This window comes from Saccopteryx bilineata, chromosome 3, assembly GCF_036850765.1.
Source record: "Saccopteryx bilineata isolate mSacBil1 chromosome 3, mSacBil1_pri_phased_curated, whole genome shotgun sequence".
Lineage (NCBI taxonomy): Eukaryota > Metazoa > Chordata > Mammalia > Chiroptera > Emballonuridae > Saccopteryx > Saccopteryx bilineata.
The window spans coordinates 307,432,349-307,448,764 of NC_089492.1; the positions used below are offsets into that span (position 1 = coordinate 307,432,349).

General features: G+C 49.5%; 2 protein-coding genes across 2 annotated transcripts; both read left to right on the top strand.

The window, feature by feature from the left end:
* The first annotated feature begins 7,281 nt into the window (after nucleotides 1–7,281).
* On the top strand, nucleotides 7,282–9,012 carry C3H19orf84 (chromosome 3 C19orf84 homolog). The gene is made up of 2 exons (XM_066265255.1): nucleotides 7,282–7,344; nucleotides 8,481–9,012. The coding sequence occupies exons 1-2, from the start codon at nucleotides 7,310–7,312 to the stop codon at nucleotides 9,010–9,012; spliced, it is 567 nt and encodes a 188-aa protein (XP_066121352.1). The 5' UTR covers nucleotides 7,282–7,309.
* Nucleotides 9,013–9,952: 940 nt separating this feature from the next.
* Nucleotides 9,953–14,707, top strand: LIM2 (lens intrinsic membrane protein 2). The gene is made up of 5 exons (XM_066265256.1): nucleotides 9,953–10,045; nucleotides 10,406–10,586; nucleotides 12,450–12,599; nucleotides 14,022–14,156; nucleotides 14,356–14,707. Exons 2-5 carry the CDS (start codon nucleotides 10,412–10,414, stop codon nucleotides 14,415–14,417), a joined length of 522 nt encoding a protein of 173 aa, XP_066121353.1. The 5' UTR covers nucleotides 9,953–10,045; nucleotides 10,406–10,411; the 3' UTR covers nucleotides 14,418–14,707.
* Nucleotides 14,708–16,416: the final 1,709 nt, after the last annotated feature.

The following is a 16,416-nucleotide window of genomic DNA, read 5'->3' on the forward strand; positions in this document are numbered from 1 at the left end:
TCCTAGGGAGAGTACTTAAAAGTGAGCTGTTGGGTCTAGACCAGTGGTCCCCAACCCCCAGGCCGCGGACCAGTACCGGTCCGCAGAGAAAGAATAAATAACATTATTTCCGTTTTATTTATATTTAAGTCTGAACGATGTTTTATTTTTTAAAAATGACCAGATTCCCTCTGTTACATCTGTCTAAGACTCACTCTTGATGCTTGTCTCATAAGTTCAACAATTATATTTAAAAATACCACAGTTTTTACACCGGTTGCATAATTTTATTTTGTGCATTTATCCATCCCACCCTAAAGGCCGGTCCATGAAAATATTTTCTGACATTAAACCGGTCCGTGGCCCAAAAAAGGTTGGGGACCACTGGTCTAGACTCTAGAGGATGTAGGGTCTTCGAAGAGTGTGAGGAGGGAAGTACTGAGAGGAAGAAGCCTCAGGCTGGGGAAGCATCCCAGGCTGAGGGGAGCCCTCAGGACCACCCTCTGAACCTGGACGGTGACTACATACTACTTTCTGAGGGGCTGAGGGGACAGTCAGTGTGTGTAGGACCTGCTCTGTGGGAGTTTTCAATGTGGGGAGGCCCTGAAAGTGACTCCCTGAACACCGATGACTCAGAAAAGACAAAAAGCATCGTCAAGAGGAGCGGCATTTCCAAAGGAGGGAGAGGCCCTGAGTAATCACAGGTGGTCCTCTTGACAGTGAAGGGAAGTGGCTGTGAGAGGGGATCCCCTAAGTAGGCAGAGCAGTGTTCACAGGGCAGGAATGCCCCCTGTTGGACAAATAAGTTTGTAAAATATGATTTTTAAGTTTGCTCACTTTTATTGTTAAAGATGGTGCTGGGCAGTGCCAGGTATGTGATCTGTGAAATTGCTAAACCTTCCTGCTTGGGAAGGGCCATTGTTATGCTAATGTTGCTGGAAGAGAGGTTTTTGGGCCAGAAAAGTTTTAAAAGGGAGAGTGCTGAAGGAGAAGCCAAGATGGCAGGGAAAGAGAAGCCATTTTTGCAGAGTGAGAGCAGAGAGAAGGCAGAGTGTTGAAGAAGTTTGTGCAGATGAGGAACCAGAGATGAGGGGCTTTTGCGAGCTCCACTATCGGTCAAATAAGTTTGTAAATATGATATATGTGTCTGCTCCCTTATAGTTTGCATTGGGTGTGGGGGACAGACTGTAAGCCAGCAAAGTCATTATAGCCTAAGGCTTAGTTTTAGGACTAAGCTTTTCCCCACAACCTTGACTGTTGCATGATGTGGGGTGGTGCACTCTCACGAGAAATCCCATTAAGATAAGTGACTTTGTATCAGAGACTTCCTTGTTTGTATATTGGATTAAAGGTTTTGATTTCTACACTATAAAATTGGGCAGAGAAGTCCATGCTGGAGGAGAGCAGAGAAAGGCCACTTGGAGGAGAGAAGCAGCCAAGACGGCAGAGTGCTGAAGGAGAAGCCAGTTTGTGCAGAGAGGAGATGGGGAACAGAGGTAAATAAGGCTGGTGAGGTAGAAACCTTTGATTCTAGGAAACTCGGGTAAGTCAGTGGTTTTGGGAGCCCTGAATGGAAAAGGAAGTGTTTTCCCATTGTGTGTATTTCTTGCCCGCCGGTGCAAGCTAGGATTAAAGCTAATGGCCCACCAGTTATTGGCTCCATTGTTTCATTACCATCTGTCCGAATCAAATTTGAACCTGCCCGGGCCAGGCGGCTGTGATGGCTACCGTGGCTACTGGCTTTACATTCACTAAGACTGGTGAGGCCTTTGACTCTAGGAGGAACCGGAGAAGATTATCCTGGTTATGGAACCAGAGGGAAGTGTTTTCCCTGTGTGTTTGCTCGCCGGCCAGTGTGAGTCCTGAATAAAGGAATGGCCCACCATTTCTTGGCTCCACTGTTTCTTTACCATCTGCCCGAATCTAATGGGAACCTGCATGTTAATAGCCACAATGGTGGTGGCCCCTGGCCTTACACCTTCTTTACCATGAAGGACTAAATGTGAAGAAGGTAACAGTGAGGGGGGGGGGAGCCTTCAGGAGACAGTGGGTGCTAAGGGCCAGGGAACCTGGCAGATGAGGAGTTGATAGAGAAGACCTCAGGAACCAGAGGCGGTGATGGTGGTGGTGGTTGGGTTAAAGAAGACCCACCCAGAAAAGAGGGGAGCAGGGAAGGGGAGAATGGCAATGAGGGTGGGCCCTACGAACAGGGGAAAGGAAGGTGAAGGAATACGAATCTGAAGGTAGAGGGTCCCTAGAGACCACCTCCCCTGGATACTGGATGCCTCCAGAGAGTAGGGGTCATCCATATGGCCATCCCTCTAGAAATGCAGAGTTGCAGGGCTATGCATGGGAGGGAGGGCCTGGAAGAAGGGGGAAAGAGGAGAAGTGGAACTCAAACCCCTGAGGGGATGTCAGGATCTCCATTTTGAAGGGGCAGGTGGTGGTGGTGGTGGTGGTGGGGCAAACAGGAAGTGTGGGCCCAGAACCTTTCCTTGGAGTCTACAGGATTCCTTGAGTCATCTGAGGGGTCTGGGGACAAACCCCTGGGCTTTGAAAGGGCTGGGAGGGGGGTGTGGGGTGAGAGCATGACCACGGGTGGAGGAGGGAGGTTGTAGGGGCAGGTTGGGGCAGCAGTGACAGGAGCCCCTAAGTCCTGGAGGCCCTGATGCCTACAATGCGGAATGGCCCCCAAGTTGGAAGGAAGGAATAAGTGCATATGAAATGTAGAAAAGTAAGGCTTTTAGCATGAGTTAACTTTACCCAAAATTAACTTTATCTGAAAAGACTCCCTATCCCTAGCCTTGGGTTAGTTTTGCAGGGCTGTGGCCTTGGGCTGGTTTTGCAGGGTTGCAGATGTGCCCTAAATGCTTCTCCTGAATTAATCCTAATGATAAACATTGTAAATCAGTTTGTTTCACTGCTCTATTTTACTGCTAGGCTCACCCTCCTCCCCATACCCTGGGCAGAATGTTCCTTTGCCTTTAAAAACTAGCTCCTGAATGTGTGTGGGGCCCACTAGTTTTTGGAACTCTAGTTTTCCCGTTGGTTGACGGCTTTTTGCAATCAAGACTCTTTAATTTGACTACTTAATAGTGTGGCAAAGGTCTGTTTCTGGCTGTTCCAATGTAACAGGTAAAGCTCAGGGGAGAGTGCAGGGTCCCCCACGGCGTCCTGCAGGGGCCGGAAATGAGGGAAAGGGGGACTTCACGCAATGGGTGAGCCCGGTAGGCTGGGGTGAGGATGGGGGTGGGGGGCTGAAGGTCAAATCTTGTGTCTCTGCCTGTACGAAGCCTGCGGGGGCGGGGGGGGGGGCGCTGAAAGGAAGGGTTGGTCCTAAGGCGGGAGTGGGGCAAGGGGGATTCCTGGTGAGCCAAGGAGATCCCTGGGCGGGATTCTTCCTACGCCCTGGGCCCCTCGTCCTCTCCAAGCTTCAATAGGATTTCTCGGTCTGGGCTGGGTCTCACCGGACTGATGCGGCGGATAACCTCCTCTAGGAGAACGGACAATGACTACCGCTGGAAGCCCCCCCAAAAAAATATCAGTTACAGCCTAAGAAGATGAGGAAAGAGGACAGCCAATCCGAGGATGAGGGGCGCGCGCTCAAAAAAAGTAGCCAATCAAAAAGCGAGATAGGGACTCAACTCAAGTTCACTCTCCAATCAGAGTGAACAATGATGTTTTGCCCGGCCCTAAGTAACGAGAGGTGGGCGGGGCTAAAGGGCTATCGCGCGAATCGGAAGTTTCGCTCCTCCCCCCCCCCCACAGGAATTGATTGGGCACTTTTCAGAACTTGCCTGTCAATTTTGAAAGCTGGGTAAAAAGCGTTTTTTTAGAGACTCAAGGTTCCCTCTTCCTCTCCCGCAGAGTGAGAGGGGATCCTTAAAGGGCCAGGCACGTGGTACGTGAAGAATTCAGACAGTAATCGCGGACTGTGGTCGCGGGGAAACGCAGAAGAGCAAAACCAGGAGCAGTTCTCTTTACATTGGATTGAGCAGTAAGGACTATCTCGCAAAGAAACGGAGATTCGAAAAACCTAAGCAGTTTGCTAGGTCACGCGCTGGTAAACAGCGGGGATTCGAACCCTGAATTTACAAACCCTGTCTAGACATCAGCCGCCTCTTGGGATGCGATGTTACCGAATAGGTAGACCCAAACTTCAGGTCTGAAGATCCACATCCTAACCATAGTAGCTAGCAAAGTAAAGGCAACCTTCTTAATTAAATTTTTTTTTTCCTTTTTTATCCTCCCCCCCCCCCTTTTTAAAGCAGGAAGAGGCCACCTCCTCTACAAACACCTCCCAGACCTCATCCTTACCCTTTGATTGCAGGCAACACTTTTTCCTACTTAGGGCTCTAATCGACCTGGAGTGTTGAAGTGTTACTATCTCTGTGTTGCACCCCAGCACTCAAGACTGAAGTACCTCAAGTACCGGTTCTGCATCATTTTGGTGTCACCGACATCATCCAGCAAAAGGCCTGGATTTGAGAGAACTCAAAGTGAAATCTAATGTTTGGGATTTTTCATACTTAAAATGAGGTGTTGTGAACCTTTTATAAGAAGATCCACGTTCAAAGGGACTGTGCAGGCTGAAGACTTTGCCTCATTCCTTCCCCATTACCCACCCCAGCAGTCCTGCTGGGGTCCTTGTACTTCTTCCTCCAAAATACAGTCGTCTCTTGAACAATGTGGGTGTTAAGGGTGTTGACCTCTGTGCAGTCGGGTTTTCTCAGGTGTAACTTGACTCCTCCAAAATTTAACTACTGTTAACCAAAAAGTCTTACAGAAAACAAATGGACAACACATTTTGTATGTTATATGTTTTATATGCTGTATTTTTACAATAAAGTAAGCTAAAGAAAAAATGTTATTAGAAAATCACAGCCCTGGCCGGTTCGCTCAAGCATTGGCCCAGCATGTGGAAGTCCCAGGTTTGATTCCTGGTCAGGTCACACAGGAGAAATGACCATCTGCTTCTCCCCCTTTCTTCTCCCTCTCTCTCTTCTCTGCCCACAGCCATGGCTTGAATGGATGGAGCAAGTTGCCCCCAGGCACTGTGGATGGCTCCATGGCCTGCCTCAGGTGCTAAAATAGCTCAGTTGCCAAGCAACAGAGCAGCAACCCCAGAGGGACAGAGCATCCAGGTGGATCCTGGTTGGGGTGCATGTGATAATCTGTCCCTCTGCCTCCCCACCTCTCACTTAATGAAATTTTAAAAAAGAAAAGATGAGAAAATCGTGCCCGACCTTTAGTGGTACAGCAGATAAAGCGTCAACCTGGAAAGTTGAGATCGCCAGTTCAAAACCCTGGTGCTTGCCGGGTCAAGGAACATACAGGAAGCAATTATGAGTTGATGCTTCCTGATTCTTCCCCCTCTTTCTCTCTCTCTACTCTCTAAAAATCAATAAATAAAATCTAAAAAAAAAGAAAGAAAGAAAATTATAAGGGAGAAAATTTATAGTACTGTATGTATTTATTGATAAACAACTGCATGTAAGTAGTCCCACACAATTCAAACTCATGCAGTTCAAGGGTCACATGGACATCTCGAATTCATTCCAATCTTCCCATCCCCACCACCTTGGTCTTCCCGGGCTGCCTCCTCGGGCTTCTGGGCATCCACTCTTGCTTTCCAATACAGTCCATTCTCTAAAGTGCAGACACAGTACTCTTCCTAAAGCATAAATCAAATTATGTCACACCCTTCTGTTTTCAAATGTTCAAAGTCATATTAATATTCTAGATAGAAGTTAAAAAAGAAATGTCCTAAATCTTTACTGTAAACTGCAAGGTCCTTTTCTGTCTGGCTTTTACTCATGTCTCCATTAAAAGTCTCTGGAGCCAGGCTGTCCTAGGTTCAAATCCCTGTTGTGCCACTTACTAGCTCCGTGACCTCAGGCAACTTACTTAAGCTCTCTGAAATGAGAATTTAATAAGTAAGAAGTATTCATTGAAATAGACCTCTATTTTATAAAAATTAGCTACTAGTATTCCTCAAAACTGTCGAAATTGTGTGTGTGTATGTGCGAGGGAGGGAGGTTAGAGCTGTACAAACAGCCTCAGACCAGAGAATACGAAGGAGATGTGATGATGTGATGGTTAAATGATATTCTGCATTCGATTCTGAAACAGAAAGAAAAAAAGGAAAGGACATTAGTGTAAAAATTTGTTAACCGTCATGGTAGTTTCTTACATGTGACAAATGCTATACAACAATGTAAGAAGTTAACAGTAGGGAAGCTAGGTGAGGAGTCTATGGGAACTCTCTGTATTATCTTTGTAACTTTTCTGTAAATATAAAAATATCTAAAATAAACAATTTGTTAATAGACCTATCCCTCTCTTCATAACCCTCATTCCTGCCCAGTCCTTCAAACACTACGCTTATTCCACCCCCAAACCTTGGACTTTGCTGTTCCCTCCACTGGGAATACTCTAGTGTCAGGTCTTCTGGTGCCTCTCTCTCCTAACCATCTTAGCTGAAGTTACTACCCCCTTTGCCCTGGCTTCACACCTCACAGTACTTACAGGAAATGTATTGTTTGTGTCTTGTTGGTCTCTCTAAACACACGTGGGAGTAGGGAGGGGCTGCATCTATTTTATCTCTGGTTACACCCCCAGCACCTAGCCTAGCATAGAGCAGGCATTGAGTGTGTATACCAACGGATAGAAGAATGACTACTGTTTCTCAGTAAAATACTACCATGACTTCCAGCTATAAAGATAAGTAATTCTTATTGTTGAGGCTAATTATAGTTCATAGTCTGTGTTGATTACTTTACACACGTGGTATCCTTTAAACTTCCTGAGAACCTGGAAGGTAATATTAGCCCATTTCTCATATGGGGAAAGCGAAACAGAGCGACTAAAAGGATTGAAAGTCACCAAGTATCTCAGAGATAGAGCTTAGAATGGAATCCAGCCCCTAAAACTCCTAGCCTATTTACTAACCCCTCTACCCTGGAGAGCATCCAGACCTATACAGATTTCCGTCTGAATGTGCCTTTAGCCCTAAAGAACAGCATCAGGTCCTCAGAAAGCACGAATATAGATGGAGCGAGAGCAGGGGTTGGGGGTCATGGACTCCTGGGTCTGGGAAGGCAGGGGCTGTGTCTCGAGCTGGGTGGGCTTTTGTAACTACCTCTTGTGAACCCGTCTGGCACTCTTTCCCACCGCTCCTCACTCCCTGCAGGCCACGCCCTATTTCAGACAAAGCCCCGCCCACTTTCTTCCCGGACTCCTCCCACCTCCTTGGTTCCCAGAGAAATCCGGTGGAAGGTGCTAGAAGAGACTCGAGAGACGCGAGAGACGCTAGAGACCACCGGTGAAGATGGAACAGCAGAAGGAAGGGACGGATCCGGAAAGGTGAGAGCCTCTAGAGCTCCGCTGGGGAGGACAGAAAGCAGAGAGCAGAGGGGACAGGGAAAATCGGAGGAAGATGAACAGACCCAGAGTGGAAAAAAAATAAGTCTTAGGTATCATCACACAGAAACACAATCTTAGCCTGGCCAAGTGGTGGTACAGTGGATAGAGCTTTGCCCTGGGATGCTGAGGACCCAAGTTTGAAACCCAAGGTTGTGCCCACCTTGAGCGCTGGGCTGCATGGTCGCTGGCTTGAGTAAAGGGTCACTGGCTTAGCTGTAGCCCTCCTCTACGCCCCCCACCCCGTCAAGGCACATAAGAAAGCAATCAATGAACAACTAAGCTGCAGCAACTATAAGTTGGTGCTTCTTATCTTTCTCCCTTCCTGTCTGTCCTTGTTTGTCCCTCCATCTCTCTCTCTATAAAAAACACACACACAGAAAAACTAAATATCTTAGAGCATCTTGGTGACAGAGTTGCACAAGATACTCAGAACTAGGGAAAGAGCCCAGAAAAGATATCTGTGGAATAAAGAAATTTCAAGGTTAAAGCAAGAGAATGGGAATGCTGGAAACAGCCATAGACTGGAGAAATAATTATAATAATGGTCTACATTCCTTGAACACGTCCCAGACCCAGCCCTTTAACAGGGGCCTTTGGAACCCCATCTTTTGGTAGGAAAAATGAAGGTTCAGCCCTTGCAGGATAACTTGCCAGATATGCAAAGGTTATGGGTTGGATCTCGGGTCAGGGTGCATACAAGAACAGATTGATGTTTCTCTCTCCCTCTCTTTAAAATAAAATTTTAAAAAATGTAAAAAATAAAAATAAAAAAGAAAGCTTAAGTTCAGAATGGGAAAGTGATTTGGCCTGAGACGCACCCTGAGTGAGCGGGCAGCCTGGAATCGAAGCTCAGTTCTGCCTGATGCTGACGTTCTAGCAGAGCTGCCTACCTCTCTGAAGAGAGAGGGGGTGAAACAGAGGAGGGGGTGGGGAGAAGGGGGTGAGGACCTCCCAGGTGGACGCAAAACTCAGGACGGAGAGAGATGGGCCCCGGGAGAAGGACAGAAGCAGCTAGGCTGTGCTAGGGCGGATTTGCACACTGTGAGACCTGCTGACCTGTCCTCTTGGCGTTCCAGGAACAGCCTGTCCCCGCCATCTCCAGCGACTGTGCCGTGGCTCCCAACAGCATTCCCGTCCCTGCCACCTTCACCCCTGGGCACCCCAGATCCAGCCCACCTGGGGCTTCCTGAGAACCTGGCCTCTGTCACTGTCCCCATCCGCCTGGACGCCCTCTCCTACCTCCTGCATAGCGCTCTGCTGGGGGTCTACACCCTTCAGCAGTCCCTGCCCTCCTGCCCCTGCAACCCCCAGGCTTGCAGCACCCAGCCGGGCACCACCACGAGGCCATTCAGGGGACGCAGTGGCTGGGACGTCCCTCATAGGCCAGGCTGGGGTCGGCACCGGGGCCAGCAGCGATGGGGACCAGGGAGCTCTGAGCAGCCAAGGAGGGTCTGGGCAGGGGACTCTAGGGCTGGCCCCAGGCTCCCGCCCATGATGCCATCATCACCACCAACACTGCCTACCCAGGACGGAAAGCAGGAAGCTCAAGGCCCAGAGCCACCCCCGGCCACGTCATCTGCCGCTGAGGACTGGGACACTGAGTACTAGGACCCTGAGGGTCCAGCACCGTGGAGTCCGAAGAGGGCCACTCAGAGGCCCCAAGAAGGTGTTCCTGGATCCGAGGGTGACCTCCAACCCTGTCAGAAATACCCCATCTTTCTTTCCCCCAAACCATGGCCTCAACAGTGGGGCCAGGGAGTTCCTGGGTGAATCCTGGACCTGACTTAAGATCCCAAGCCAGAAAAGTCCTTGAACCTCATGCCTAGTGCCTCTCCCCATCCCAACGCCATCCCCACCTGTATAGCGACAACCCTCAGCTCATTCTCAACCCCATCCTGACCCCATTCTACACCTCGAAGCCATTCACCTGCCTCTGCAGCCCCCCACCTCCCCTCTCAGTACCATATTCCCATTCATGCCCATCCCTGTCGCCATTTCCACCCGAACACACCTCACTCCCAGCTTCCTCATCCTCGTTCCCCACCTACTTTGAGCCAACCCAACCCTCATCATAATCTTCATCCTAAACTCCGCCCCAAACCCAACCAGTCTTCTACCAGAGCCGGCCCCATCTCCTCCTCACCTCTTTCCTGTCCGGGCCCCAACTGTGTCATGCTGTGTGTCCCCCAACCACAAAGAATCCCCCAGGCCCAACATTCCCAGACCCAACTCCATTTCCTGCCCTTGGAGGTGGGGGCCCTAGGTTGAACAATAAATGGATGACTGCCCTTATGTCTTGTGTCTATGTGTGTGCTTATGCAGCTCAGGCCAACGCAGTGGGTGCCGTGAGCAAGGCCCGTGAAAGGGTGGGAAGGTCACAGAGAGAGGCCAGTGGGGCCCTAGGGCTGTGGGCGGGGGTGGGGGGGAGCCCCTGGATTCCTGCTTCAGCGAATTCCATTGGGGCTGCTGCCACCACTGCACTTCTGCTCGCTGGAAGCTGCTGGGCTGTGGGACCATTGTATGGGGAGGCTTAAGGGATTTGGGGGGCCAGGGGAGCAGAAAGGCCAGCAACCTGGCTCGGCTCAGTCTGCACAGAGGGACCGAGGCAGGCAGAGGGCTCGGGACAGGCTCTCCCTCTCAGGTAGGCACCGGTTATAAGACCTGTGGGCTCTTCCTCCCCCAAGACCTAGCCATTCAGTCCCCCAGCTCCTTCCTCTCCCTGGGAACTGATGGGATTCCGGCCCCTAGCCCCCTTTGCGCCTAGGACCTGGGCATCCAGGTCCACAGCCTCCTCTTCCCCCAAGGACTTTGGTGTCCCAGTGCCCTCCCACCTCTGATTTAGGACCTGGAAGTTCAAGCCTCTGGACTCTTTCTCCCCTAGGACCTGGAGATCAAATCCTGGGTTCCTCCTCCCTCAGACTCAGGAGTCCAGACGCCCAGCCCCCTTTTCCCCAGACCCCAGGAGCCCAGCTCCTGAACCCATCTTTCCCATTCCCCACAGATCATCATGTACAGTTTCATGGGTGGCGGCCTCTTCTGCGCCTGGGTAGGCACCATCCTCCTGGTGGTGGCCACAGCGACTGACCACTGGATGCAGTACCGGCTGTCGGGGTCTTTTGCCCACCAGGGTTTGTGGCGGTACTGTCTGGGTAGCAAGTGCTACCTGCAGACGGAAAGCATTGGTGAGGTTCCGGGACAGGGTCTAGGCTGTCCCTGGGGGCAGAGACCTGCAAGGCAGAACCTCGCAGCCCAAGGGCCACCGGCTTGGCAGATGGAGAACTCCTGTGGTTCAGAGAAGGAAAGGGACCAACCCAAGGTCACACAGCACGGAAAGGACAAAGTTGGGATTTCAGTATTTCTTCCTACTGCAATTACAGAATGTATTCATTGAGGAGTTAAGGAGGGAGAGGCGACATCTCTTATACAAAATAGAGGTCAGGGACAGCAGGTGGGCCTGGGGTTGCCGGAACAGCACTTTCTATGTCAGTGTGCTAGCGAAACAAGTCAGAAAAGGACAAATATCATATTGTTTCACTTATATATAGAATCTAAAAATAAATAAATAAATGGACAAACAAGACAGAAACAGACTCACAGACACAGAAAACAAACCAATGGATGCCAGGTAGAGGTTTGGGGCTGGGGTGAAAAAGTTGGAGAGATTGAGAAGTACAGGTGGGTAGTTACAGATAGTCACGGGCTGACCTGTGGTGGCACAGTGGATAAAGCATCGACCTGGAAATGCTGAGGTCGCCGGTTTGAAACCCTGAGCTTGCCTGGTCAAGGCACATATGGGAGTTGATGCTTCCAGCTCCTCCCCCCTTCTCTCTCTCCTCTCTCTCTCTCCCCTTCTCTCTCCTCTCTATAATGAATTAAAAAAAAATTAGAAAACAGATAGTCACGGGGCTGTAAAGTACAGCACAGGGAATAGAGTCAATAATATTCTAATAACTATTTGTGGTGCCAGCTAGGTACTTATCATCGGGAGATCACTTCATAAATTATGTAATTGTCTAACCACTATGTTGTGCACCTGAAATTAATAGAAAATAATATTGAATGTCAACTGCAATTGCAAAAGAGAAGCTATGTTAGATACTGGAGCCTACAGAAAGCAAGATAGACCCTAAATTTGCTAAATACTAGATATTTAGTGTAGTAGCTAAATACTAAGTATATTTTATACTTGCTATTTGCCAAGCTATGTAATATATAAACATATATATGCATATATGTACATATGTATATAATATAATATATATTATAAGTATAGGGATAAGGAGTGTTTCCAGTATAGGGCTCTTGCACTATATATTATATAATATATATTAATAATGAATAATATGCATATAATTTTATGGAAAGAGAAAAGAAATTATTCCCAATGCTCAACATCCATTCATTCATCATGTTTATTTAGTAGCTCTCATGTGCCAAGCACAAGGTGCTGGGAATATAGTGGTGAATGAGAAAGCAGACCTTTGTCCTCATGAAGCTGAGAATTCAGTGGGGAGAGACAGATATCCTAAACAAGCTAAAAAATAAGCAAACAGGGCATTTTCATATAGGAGCAAATGGTCTGAAGGAAACAAAATAGAGCAATGGGAGGGAGATAAAAATGGATCAGCAAGACAATATGGGAAATCACCGTTCATTCACTCACTGATTAATCCAACAAACAATCCTCCAGGCTTGTGTGCAAAGCAAATCTATGCTGGGGTATTCATACTGTAGCATCAGCCCAGTCGCTGTCCTCAGGGAGCAATCAGGCTACAGGGGGAGACCAACCAAGAGTCACAACTCAGAGCAGGGGGTGAGGATGATGCCTGAGGGGCGAAGGGATGCTTCCTAGAGCAGGGGATTTGGGAGCTGGGCTTTGGAGGATGGATAGGAGTGTGCCAGGTGAAGAGCAGGGCACTTGCAGAAAGGTGGAGAAGCTGGGTCAAGGGTACGAAGAGGGGTAAGGCATTCCCACTCTCAGAGGCAGCAGCGCTCACCAATGAGGGCAGCGGAGGCCTGGCAGTGACTTTGGGCTACTCCCACAGCATATTGGAATGCCACCCGGGCCTTCATGATCCTGTCTTCCCTGTGTGCCACTGCCGGCATCATCATGGGCATCCTGGCCTTCGCCCAGCAGCCCACCTTCACTCGCCTATCCCGGCCTTTCTCTGCCGGCATCATGTTTTTCGCCTCCAGTGAGTGGACACCCCCCTACCCTATCCTGTCCTACCCCCCTGACCCTACTTCCTGTCCATCTCCAACCTCAGTCCATTCCCATCCCCAGGTCCTCTCTCTCAACCCCATCTCATCCTAATCCCAACCTCACACCCAACACCACCTCCAAGACTATTTCTGATTCCACCTGCTCTGACACTGCCGTGCAGTGCTGGCTTAGCCAGTGTTAGATCAGACCCCACCGGTTTATGGGTTTGGTTTCCAACAAGGCTGCCCCTGCTTCAGCTGCCAGTGGGGGCCCCAAGCCACTGCACTTTAACTAACTGGCTACGAAATTGAGGGTTCCCGAGGCCCACTCAGGTTTGAACATTTGTTAGAACATCTCACCAAACTCAGAAAAGCACTATCCCCACAAGTACAGTTTTATGATTAAGGCTCAACTCAAGACCAGCCAGATAAGCAGAAGCAGAGGGAGAAGGCTGAGAGGACCAGCACCCTCTCTGTGTTCAGGTGCCAGGAGGCTCCAGTGCACTTGGCACCCAGATAGGCTACTAGCTTCCTGACTGAATCACTGGCCACGTACTTGCTTGAACTCGATCTCCTCCTGGGTCCCCTCCCCAGAGGGGCTGACACCAACCAGTTCAAACCTTCACCTCTCTATGCAGGCGGTTGGTCTCCCTGGTGACCAGCTCCCATTCCTGAGTCATCTCAGCTTAATCACAGATGTGATCCCAGAGGCTCAACAATAGCAAAGACACTCATAACTCAAGAAATTCCAAGGATTGGCTCTGGCCGGCTTGCCCAGTGGTAGAGCGTCGGCAGGGAGTGTGGATGTCCTGGGTTTGATTCCCAGCCAGCACACACAGGAGAAGCGCCCATCTGCTTCTTCACACCTCCCCTCTCCTTTCTCTTTATTTCTCTCTCTTCCCCTCCCGCAGCGAAGGCTCCATTGGAGCAAAGTTGTCCCGGGTGCTGAAGATGGCTCTATGGCCTCCACCTCAGGTGCTAGAATGGCTCCAATTGCAGTGGAGCAATGCACCAGATGGGCAGAGCATTACCCTCTGTGGGCATGCCTGGTGGATCCTGGTCAGGCACATGCGGGAGTCTGTCTCTCTGCCTCCCTGCTTATCGTTTCAGAAAAATACAAAAAAATAAATAAAAATTAAAAAAAATCCCAGGATTTAGAATACCGCTCCCAGGAACCAGAGACAAAGACCTGTCAGATTCTTTATGACGCAGCACAACCCTGCCCGTCACCTCCACTCCTCCCATCCCTCCTCTCCCCCACCTCCTGTCCATCTTTACTCCCACCTTCAATTCAACCCTGTCCTCACGCTTATCCCATTCCAGCCACTCACACCAGCCTCTTCCTCAATCTTAAGCCCACCTTCATCTCAAAGCCCAACCTCTTCTGTGTTCCCCCCTCCACCCTCTCTCTCCAGCCTTTTTCGTCCTGCTGGCCTTGGCCATTTACACTGGAGTCACTGTCAGCTTCCTCGGTCGCCGTTTTGGGGACTGGCGCTTTTCCTGGTCTTACATCCTGGGCTGGGTGGCCCTGCTCATGACCTTCTTTGCAGGTATCGGGGCTTGGGGGTGGAAAGGGCAGTGTCTGGGGACGAGCGAGTGCAATCCCAAAGTCGAGAGGGTGGGGTGTCCCACAGGTACCCCCAGCACCCAGGCGGGAGATAGACTCCAGGCCTGGCAAACACCCCGGGAGAAAAGGGGTGCTGGGACCGGGGCTTGGAGAGGCATCCATTGGGACTTTTTCTTGCACAGGGATTTTCTACATGTGTGCCTACCGGATGAATGAATGTCGGCGCCTGTCCACTCCCCGCTGAGCCCAGGTGTATCCACCAACTTCATGGGGAAGTTCAAATGAGGTCACTGCAGAGGAGGGGGAGGGTCTAGAGGCCTGAAATTCTGATTCCTGGGGGCATGCGGGGGTTCTCGTCCCGGACTCCGGGTGAGGGCCCCTGACTCCTGAGCCCCACGGGGCAAGCAGGAAGAACGGGGCCTGGTGGAAGGAAGCTGAGAGGACCCAGGGCCCCACCTGCCAGGGGTGTTGTTTGAAAAATGCGATCTCCACTAGAGCGATATTTTGAAGTCTAATAAAACTGATGTGAAATTACTACACTGTGACTTCCTGAGGGGGGTGGTTAATGGGGGTGGGGGTGGGGAGTGTATCCTAGCAATCCATTCTGCTGTATCTGTTGGCATGGGGACAGAGATAAATCACACAGTCCTCATATAGACTGCAGTTCAACTTCTAGGGAACTGATGTGGAGGGCTGATTCTGACAGTAATTCCAATGTGCATTTCCCCTCTCAGCCCAGCAAGCAATGAACTCAACTCTGACATTATCTACCTGGAGACAGCATCAGATCCCACAGGTTAAGGGCTCAGTCATACAAGACTGTCCTCCACCCCACCCCCCTTCAGATGCCAATCGCTGCTCCAGGTTGTCACCTGTGCATCTGACCATCAGTTGTAGACCAGAGGTTCCCAACACCCCCTCTTTGGGTTTCATTAATTTGCTAGAGCAGCTCAAAGAACTCAGAGAAACATTTCACTTACTAGATTGCCGGTATATTATATAAGGCTATAACTCAGAAACAATCCGTAGGAAGAGATGCAGAGAGCCAGTGTAATGCCAGTGGCCATAGTTGTCATGGCCATGTGGGTTCCCATTGGATTCAGGCAGATGGCAAAGGAACAGTGGAGCCAGAATATGGTGGGCCATTCAGTTGATTAAAGTCTCTTAACGAAGAAGTTGCCACTTTCCCTAACCTCTCAGTGTTCACCACCCCTGTAGCTCCCTGAGGAGGTTTCATGACACAGGTGTGATTGACTAAATTCTTGGCCATTGAAAAGTTCCCACCTTCTAATCACGTGGTTGGCTCCCCTGGCAACCAGTCCTCCATCCTTGTGTGGGGTGGGTCTAACAGTCCCCTTATTTACATAGCAAAAGACACCATTATGGCTTTCATGACCTGGGAAACTCCACGGGTTTTAGGAACTGTTGTAAATGGGACTCAGGCCAGAAACATATTTTTCATTCTAAATCACAATATCACCGTAGGATAATAGGATAAACAAAAAGCTCAGTGAAGATAAAACAGCTTCCCTTCCCACCTGCCCCACCTCACCTCCATTGGCTCTTCCAACCCCCTCTCCCCTTCCTGTTGGGCTTTTCCAACCAGAAACAAGGAGCTCGGACCCTATGCCTTCTTCACTTGCCCCTTCTCACACTGTGACCCTGATCCTCTCTTCCTTTACTCACTCATTAGTTCACTCAATAAACCGATGCCGACTGACGTGAGATTTTCTGATGCCAATCATAAAGTACTAAAGCCACTTAGCAAGGCCAATTTTAAGAGTAAGAATGTTGACCACAGCCTATGCTAGTAATTGTTATATTAATAGAGGCTTACTCCCTAGAAATAATATTTATGGGAGCCTCCTCAAATAGCAATTAGACTATTTTTATAGAGGCTTCTTCCGATAATAATGGCATTTGATGTCTTCTCTAATAATACTTTACTTAGGTCACTTTAAGTGGAAATATTTACAGAGGCTTGTTCCAGTAACCATATTTACAGGGGCTTACTCTAGCAATGATGATGTTATAACTTCAGACTCATATCTCCAACGTCTTACTCAGCATTTCCACTTGAAAAGATGAGGCATCTCAAACCTCACATATCAGACACTGTGTTTCTGGTCTCTCACACCCCGCACCTGTTCCTCCCTGGTCTCCCTCATCTCAGTAAACGACAACTCCATTTTTATCCAGCTGCTCTGTTGCATCCTACTGCATCGGCCAGCAGTGTGGCCTCT